The sequence below is a fragment of the Piliocolobus tephrosceles genome, unplaced genomic scaffold (genome assembly GCF_002776525.5).
Source record: "Piliocolobus tephrosceles isolate RC106 unplaced genomic scaffold, ASM277652v3 unscaffolded_21105, whole genome shotgun sequence".
NCBI classification, from domain to species: Eukaryota; Metazoa; Chordata; class Mammalia; order Primates; family Cercopithecidae; genus Piliocolobus; species Piliocolobus tephrosceles.
The window spans coordinates 1-8,333 of NW_022303317.1; the positions used below are offsets into that span (position 1 = coordinate 1).

The window sequence follows — 8,333 nt, forward strand, 5'->3', positions numbered from 1 at the left end:
ATCCACCCACCCATCCACCCACTCCCTACCCATCCGCCCAGCCCTCTACCTATCCAGCACCCACCCTTTCTTCCTTGCTTCCATCTGTCCATCCCTCCGTCTGCTCTTTCCTCCCTCCACACCTGCACCGTCTTCCTTTCTTCTCACCCGCTTTCCTGACCATGTGCATGTGTCTACCAAGGCCCCTGTCTGGGCCAGGGGGCTGCCAGCCTTGGTTGGGGTGGGGGCAGGGACTCCCTGGAGTTGGGTGGAGAAATGTCCTTCCTGGGCTTTAGGGCTGATCCTGGGGCGGGGCCGGGGCTTCCATCAGGAAGCCAGGCTGAGCAGCGGGTGGGTCCGGGCACTCCCCCTGCAGCGGGCTGCCAGCAGCCTTTGTTCTGGGATCTGGAGCGGATGCCCTGGGAGGGGGGTGGGGGTGGCTGGCACTGGGCATCGGGAAGGCTTCCTGCTCCTGGAAGGCTGAGGAGGGCGGGGTGGGCTGCATCACGGTTCGGGTCTCACGCCCCTGCTGTGTGGTGGGGCAGGGGCTGGCACCGGGGAGGGGAGACTAGTCCCTGTGGTGTCCACCCAGGAGTGGCTGAGCCTTGGCCCCCGGAGTGCCAGCTGGGCTCCTGGCCTGGGTCCTGCTGTGCCCAGCCGTGGAGGGGTTCTCTCTCCAAGGGTGGGGCTCAGGAAGAGGCTCCAGCACTGGTCACTGGTGACTCAGGGGGCAGTTTCCGAGTTCCAGACGTGACCTTCCCCGGGGGGTCCTTCTAGGGGGTTCTTGCGTATCTCCTTGCGTCCTCCGGAAGCTTCTAGAACTGAGTAGTCACATCACTGGCCTCAGGCTCCCTCTTCCGAGAACCACACCCAGGCCCCCGGCCCAGGGAAGGGTGGGCTCGTTGATGACTGCCCAGGCACATGGCCAGCAGGTCCTGGCTTGAGCGCCCCCACCGCCTGGCTCTGCTGCAGGATCCAGGCCCTTGGCCCACTACACCAGCATGCTAGCCCAGCAGGCCCAGGTTGTAAGGAGCTGGGCAGAGTGAGTGGGGCTGGCTCTGGCCTGTGTCCCCTCCCTCTCCATTCAGTCCTTGGGTGGTCTAACCGTGGGGGCGGGGCTCTCCCCAGCAGAGGAGGGCATGCCTCCTGTCTCCCTCAGATGAGGAGTGAGGACGCGCGGGGGGGCCCCCTTCCTGCAGGGAGGCCTCTGCTTTGTCCTCTGCACAGCAGGCCACAGTGCAGGTGCCACGGGTGGGGCAGCGGCTTTGTCCCAGCCCCCGAGGCCCAGAGCTGCAGGGCAAATGGGGAGGCCTAGGTGAGGACCAGGTGGGGGTCAAGGTGTAGGGGAACTGGGGCCGGCAGGGTATGGGGGGACAGTTGGGCATGAGTCTAGTATTGGTTGGGGGTGAGCAGTGCCAGGTGAGGGCCTGTGCCCCTGGGGATGGCAGAGAGCCATGGGAGGGCAGAGTGGACTGGGGTAGGGCTGGAGAGGGGAGGCAGTCAGCTGTCCCCTCCAAGTAGGGGTACGAGGAGGCCAAGCTCTGCTAAAGTCATTGGTCACCGGAGTGTGAGTTTCCCTAGGCACTTGGGGAAACTGAGGTGGGGTTATGAGAGGGTCAGGGCCAGTGTGGAGTGCCCAGGGTCCCAGTGCTGGGGTCTTGAGGACTGTGGGGTTGGCCGTGCTATCTGGAGTCTGGGTTCCCAGGCTGGTTCCTCCTCTGTAAATGGGGTGAGTACGCCTGCTGGAGGCCCAGCACGCCCAGACTGCCTTACCCTTCAGGACTGCCTGCCCTCTGGCTGGCCGGCTGGGGCCCTGGGCAGGCCTTCTGGTCCAGGGTGCCGCTGGCTTGGCTCCCTGGGCCTGGTTGGGCACTCAGCCATGTGGCCAGTGCCCCAGGACGGTCAGTGGGTTGTCCAGGGAAGGACAGGAAGTGCAGCGCGGCCAGGCTCTAGGCTCTAGTTACCCAGCTCGGCAGCCGGGACAGGTGCACTGGCTGGGCCGGACGCAGCCACTTGAGTGGGGCTCCCTGGGGGTATGGCGGGAGTCCTGGGAGGCACCACTCCCCCCCCCGCGGCACAGGGTAGTCAGCAAGACCCTCCCTCTACTTGTCCTGGAAGGAGGACGTGGCCCAAGGGGCTGCCATGCCAAGGTGGGGCTGGGTCTGCTCCTCTCCCCGCACCCCCACTGCCATGCTTGCTCTTGGTGGCTGCACGGCCAGACCTGGCACTCAGGGCACAGAGATGCCCCAGCATCCACCTAGACCCCAGGCGGCCCCCAAAGGCTTCCTGTTTTCTGTTTCTAAACAAGAGCCACCACATTAGCCTCTGATGATACAGCTCAGTGGAGACTAAACTGTTTGGGTTTCAGGCCGAGGGGTCCCCTTGGGATAATCTCCACTTCCTGTGTCTCCGGCTGACCATCTGACCTGACCTGAGCCGGGCTGCAGGGAGGGAGCCCTGAGCTTGGACTGCAGTGGTTGGGGTCACTGAATCCACCCCATGCCCAGCTCTGTTGAGGTGCAGGCAGCCCCCTGGCTGGGACCCCATGCCCTCCCTCCAGCTGGGGAGCTCCTGTCCCCCACCCACTCCTGGAAGTTTCCCTGTCCTGCTTAGGACATCTGTAGTTGGGCACGGCGACATCCAACCCTGGAGTCCGGGGTTCTGGCCTCGGAGTTTTTATTCTTCTTCCCAGTGGTGGGCTTGCTGTGGAAACCCCCGGCTTTTCCACTCCACGTCCCTCTGGGAGAAGTGTCTGCGTGGGGCGTGTTTCCGGACCCCTGATGGGCTGTGTGGCCACTGTGCTTATTCACCCCGCTGGGTGTCGGTGGAGCCGCCCCGCCCCTGCTGTGGGGCTTATCTGTGCATCCAGATGGGGTCTCTTTGAGGGCAGGCACACGGCAGGAGCGGGCAAGGGCTGGGCTGGCCCTGGACTCCGGGCATCGAGGGGGCTGGGTGCCCCGGTGCCCTGTCCGAGCGGCGTGGTCAGGGTGCCTGCCCGGATGCCTGGGGCTAGGAGGGACTTTTCCTGCCCCGGGAATTGGCACAACGCCCTTCTTCCTGCAGGGCCTGGGCTGAGTCACAGACCTCTGTGATTCAGGCTGCCGGGGAAGGCTGGACTGGCCCTCACCCGGCACAGTGGGTACCTGGGCCTGGCCCTGGTCTCCCCAACCCAAGATGGGCCAGGGCAGAGCTGGGTTTGGGCACAGGACCAGCACCCCTTCCCCTCCTCTGGAGGTTCCAGCCACAGCCCACCCCATGGTGAGGTGGGTGCTTCAGCCCAGGAGGCTGCTGGCCAACAGCCCCACGCCATCCCCAGGGCCCCCGAAAGCCCCCCCAGCATTTCTCTGTAGTCCTCACCGTGCTGCCCAGACCCCAACACCTACCCAGTCCCCTCCGCAGCTCGGCCTTCGGAGCGCCAGCGTGTGGTGCAGCTCTGGTGGGGGCCTCTTGGCATTTCTGCGGAGTGGCTGCTGCCTGCCCTCCAGGAACAGCTGGCATCCTCCCTCCCAGGGCGCTCGAGCCTTCATGCCCTCATGAAAGGCATTTTATCCTGATGCCCCTCTCTGCAGCTCTTCCCACTGCCCTGTGCCCAGGGAGGGGAAGTGTCCGCCCCAGGGCCACACAACCCCTGAAACCTGGAGCCTGCCTGGGCCCCGGGCCCTGTGCTCCTGGGGCTCTCGCCAACCCCCTGTGAGACAGTGGTCACTGGGCAGAGGCCTCCTCTGGGAGCCACGGCCCTCCCAGGTCAGGTCGGGTATGGGGGGACTGGGGGGTGCAGTGGCTGAGAGGCGGGTCCGGCTGCTGTCCTGGAGACGTGCCTGCCCCAAAATAGCCAGATTTTTAAAAATAACTCAGGCGGCTTTTGTTTGGCTTTTGCTTTAAAAGAATTTTTTTTTCCTTTTGCACAGAACTATGTAGCAGCGGAAAGGTCAGCACTGGCAGCTGAGCTGAGCAGGGCGTGGAGGGGGAAGGGCGGTCCTGCAGCCCGGGGTCTGCGCTCGCTCCGGGTCATGGCAAGGGCGGCCAGTGTGGCCCTGGGAGCTACAACCAGGTCAGAGACAGATGGGAGCCCTCCAGTGCGGGCTGCCCTTCCTGTGAGCATCTGTGCAGCCACCAGGCCCTCGAGGACAGCTGTCCAGGACCCCCGTGTGACAGACAGATGGTTGGAATGAGGGACAGACAGGAGGCCAGGATCTTCCCGTGCGTCCCAGGGGTGGAGAGGGCGAAATTTCTGTGTCCCCCTCGTCCTGCCGATCAGTGTCTTCGAGTCAATATTTGTGCAAGTGCTCTCAGCTGGGAAAAATGCGCCTGGCCTGCTGAAGGGGGGGGGGAAGGACGGATGGGCCCGAGGAGAGCGCAGCCTCCAGGCCCTCAGGGAACAGCGGGGGCGGCTCCCAGGGGGCTCAGTCGGGATCTTTAGTCTCTTGGTGGGAGGGGCTGTGCTGCCAGCTCCCCGAGAACTGCCTGTGTCCGTGCCCCGTCCACCTTGAGCGGACCCTTCCCTGTCCAGGCACAGGGGCCACTGGCCCCCGCCTGGGGCTCTCTGGAATGCTTGTGGTCAGGCCCATAGGGGCTGCTGAGGCCCAGGTGTGGGGCTGGGTATAGGGTCTGACCCTGAGGAGGCTCAGACCCCTCCCTGCTGGACAGGGCATGTGTCCCTGCCCCCAGCCACAGGGAGGTAGACGATGACTTCAGAGCCTGGCAGCCGGTGAATAGGCCTGTGCCCCGCCCCCACCCTGGAAGGCTGCGCTTGGCTCCCACAGCCCCCTCCGAGCAGACTCGGAAGCAATGCCAAGCCCTCCGAGAAGGGTGGGATTTGGACCCGGTGTGCCTGGAGTCCTGGAACCTTGCCCCCTACCTGGAGTCTGGGCAGCCAGTGCCCCAAGGGCTGAAGGGATGAGGAGTCTGTGGTCTTTCCAGGGGGCCTCACAGCACTCTCAGTCCAGCTCAGTCCGGTGGGGTGACTGTAGGTCTCGTGCAGCTCTGGGGGACCCTACTCTCCCCCTTGGGGCCCTAGGCTCCCAGGCCTACCTGGCCAGCAGCACCCAGCTGCTCCCGGGCGCACCTGCTGTGGCGAGAAACCCTCCAGAGGAGCGGGCACCGGCGGGTCAGGGTCCTGAAGAGGTGCAGTGGGTGGCCCTGGGGTGTGGCGTGACCCTCGGAGGCCTGCTGGCCTTTTCAGGGCCCACCTGGGGGCCCACCTGTGAGCAGAGGAGGGACTGGTTCCCACTGCCGCCCGCAAACAGCTGGGCTGAGTACTGAGGTCTCCCAAGGTCTCCATCGCGGACCCTGTGGGCTGTCAGGGGGGTGTGGGCTGAGACAGGCCACCCCTGTGCTGTGGGTCCCTGCGTTGCCTCTCTCCCCAGCACCTGGGCCTCTTTGTACAGGCGGGGAAGAGGTTCGAATTTCTTCCGCCTCCCTGCTAGGTCCCTGTGGAGCCTCTGCCCGGGATCTGTGGGAGAACCCTTTCCTCTTTGTGTGAGGGGCTGGAGAGGGGCTCACCCTCCCTCGGAGCCTCCAGGCTTGTGACAGGGCCTGGAAACACTTCCCCTCCTTTGCCCCCACGTAGGGGGAGCCTAGGGCTCCCCTCAGAGGTGGTGGCGGGTGGGAGCACTTGGCCACAGCAGGGGCTGAGCCCTGGCTTGCGTGAGTGTGAAGGTGGGGTGCTGCCTGGGCACCGCCCCCTCCTGTGTGCCTCTGGAACCCCCCTGCTCCTGGGTGCAGCCTCTTGCCAATGAGGTCATGGGCTGTTTTAGGGACCAGAGACCTTTTCAGAGGGGGCCTGTGGCCTGGGTCCATGGAACAGCCACCCCCGCGGTGTTTCACGGTTGGGCCAGTGGGTGTGTGTGCACCCCCAGGTGGAGGCATGGAGGCCCAGGGTATTGTTGGGTGGGGGCAGAGATGAGGCTGGGTAGCACTGTCTGCTGGGGGCAGGGGAGGCTCAGGCCTGGAGTCCTGAGGGCAGGGTGGTGGGGGATGAGTAGGGGAGAGAGGGAGGCCCAGGCCTATCAGAGGCCTGAGGGGAGCCAGCAGCCTGGCTTGTGCGGAGAGACAGGCCTGGGCCTGGGGAGGTGTCCGCAGCTGAGGATTAGGGGGAGGGGCTGCAATCGGGGAAGGCTTCTCTGGGGAGGTGTACAAAGCGCCCTGTGAAGACTGAGCCAGGCTCTCCCCCAACCCTGGGGCACAGACACATGGGCTGTCCCTGGTGGAGGTCGTGTAGAAAGTGGGCAGAGCCGGGGGGGGCTGGGGCAGGGTCTTGGGGTTTCGGGGGCCTGGGAAGGAGCAGCTTTCCTCTGCCCTGGTCAGGGCTGCCCTTGACACTCACAGGGCCACAGCAGAGCTACCGCCCTAGTGCCTGGGCTGGTGGAGTCTCCGAGGCAGGCTCAGCTTCCAGAGGGCCCCCTGCCTGCAAGGCTGAGCCCCGCTTGCTCCCTGCAGCCGGGTCCCCGGGGGCTCAGTGGGCCCCTGGCTATGGGCTGGTCAGCAGGGGAGTGAGCGGAGCCTGGGGGAGGGGTGCCCGGCGTGAGGTGGCGGCAGGGGCCCCATCCTAGGAGCAGCTGACCTGTCAGAGGGACTAGGGGGTTAGACCTTTGGACCTGCCTGGTGGTGGGGACCACTGTCTGGCCACCGGGCCTGGCTGGACATGAGGGCTGTGGGGACATTGGGGTGTGTTTCTGCCTCCACCCTGGCCAGTCCCTGCCTGGGCCGTAGGTAGGCCACTCCCCAGCTTGCTCCATCTGCAGCCACAGAGCTTGCAGGACCATGGGGAACCCCAGGCTCCTGCAGCAGGGCAGGGGAGGAGGCAGTGATTGGTCCTGAGCACAGGCGGGGCGCCCTTCCAGGAGGGCTGGTTCCCGGGGGCTCATCTCCATCCCTGGGGAGCCTCTCCCCTGGGTTCGTCTGCCCCACGCGGGCAAACCCAGAGTTGCCCCCTGTGTGGCGAGGGTGCCACATCCCCTGCTGTGGCCTCACCTGAGGGGCAGAAAATGAGCCAGGCCCCTGACAGCATGGGAATCCAGGTGCTCCTGGCTGCCCTGACGCCCTCTCGGCCCGCAGGTCTTCCACGTGGCCTACGTCCTCATCAAGTTTGCCAACTCACCCCGGCCGGACCTCTGGGTGCTGGAGCGGTCCATGGACTTCGGCCGCACCTACCAGCCCTGGCAGTTCTTTGCCTGTGAGTCTCTGCCACCACGGGGCCTGGGGGGCGAGGCGGGGGGGGCGGTCCCTGGGCAGGCCCTCCATGACTAGGCTTCTGAAGGTCTCCGAACGCCCAGCCCTGCCCTCACACCCAGCTGCTGTGGTCATGACTGTCAGACAAGGACTTGAAGGCTCATGGGGATTTTTTGGCTTCTGTCCTTGGCGTCGGGCACAGCTGGGTCCACGGGCTACGGCGCCAGGAATCTCCAGTGCCATCTCTTGGCTGCCTCCGGATGACTTCATGGGTTGGCTGCTCCCTGGGGTGACAGAAGGGCCCTGACAGCTCCCACCTCACTTCCTGCCAGCTCCCACCTCACTTCCTGCCAGCTCAGCCACCTGTGTCGGGAGTACTGCTGTCCGAGCACCCATACGCTGGCCGTCCTTGGCCCTGTGCCACCCTGACCAGTCATGCTGGTGGGAATGAGTGCTGGCAGGCCTGGTCACGTGTCACCCAAAATTCCCTGGCCTGAGGATGGGGGGGGCGGGGCAGGTCAGTGATGGGCAGTCGGCGTCTGTCCCCAAGGAAGGGAGTGAGGATGGTCACTGAGGGGGTCACTCGCTCTCAAAGCATGCCAGGCAGAGCGGTGGGGGGCAGTGCAGTCCGACGGGTCAGGCCCCCTCAGCCAGCGAGCTGTGGTCTCTGTCACACGGCCTCTTGGCCTGTGGGAGCCTCGGTGGCGAGGCCCAGAGACGTCAAGGGGCCCGGGGCACTGCGGGGGCCCAGGCTTTCCCGGTGATCCAGCGCCCTCCCCTCCCGCCATTCCCCCAGCCTCCAAGAGGGACTGTCTGGAGCGGTTTGGGCCACAGACTCTGGAACGCATCACACGGGACGACGCGGCCATCTGCACCACCGAGTACTCGCGCATCGTGCCCCTGGAGAACGGAGAGGTGGGCCCGGGAAGGGCAGCGCGGTGCGGGGCTGGAGAACGGAGAGGTGGGCCCGGGAAGGGCAGCGCGGTGCGGGGCTGGAGAACGGAGAGGTGGGCCCGGGAAGGGCAGCGCGGTGCGGGGCTGGAGAAGGGAGAGGTGGGCCCGGGAAGGGCAGCGCGGTGCGGGGCTGGAGAACGGAGAGGTGGGCCCGGGAAGGGCAGCGCGGTGCGGGGCTGGAGAACGGAGAGGTGGGCCCGGGAAGGGCAGCGCGGTGCGGGGCTGGAGAA

At 65.8% G+C, this 8,333-nt stretch overlaps 1 protein-coding gene across 1 annotated transcript in view; it reads left to right on the top strand.

The window, feature by feature from the left end:
- Positions 1–4,996: 4,996 nt before the first annotated feature.
- LOC113221142 (laminin subunit alpha-5-like) overlaps positions 4,997–8,333 on the top strand; it is a gene marked incomplete at both ends in the record, with an annotated part of 4,668 nt that continues 1,331 nt past the window's right edge. Inside the window, 3 exons of the mRNA XM_026450499.1 lie at positions 4,997–5,103; positions 7,036–7,153; positions 7,946–8,064. Of these exons, the coding sequence (XP_026306284.1) occupies positions 4,997–5,103; positions 7,036–7,153; positions 7,946–8,064 (344 nt within the window). The remainder of the gene's footprint in view (positions 5,104–7,035; positions 7,154–7,945; positions 8,065–8,333) is intronic.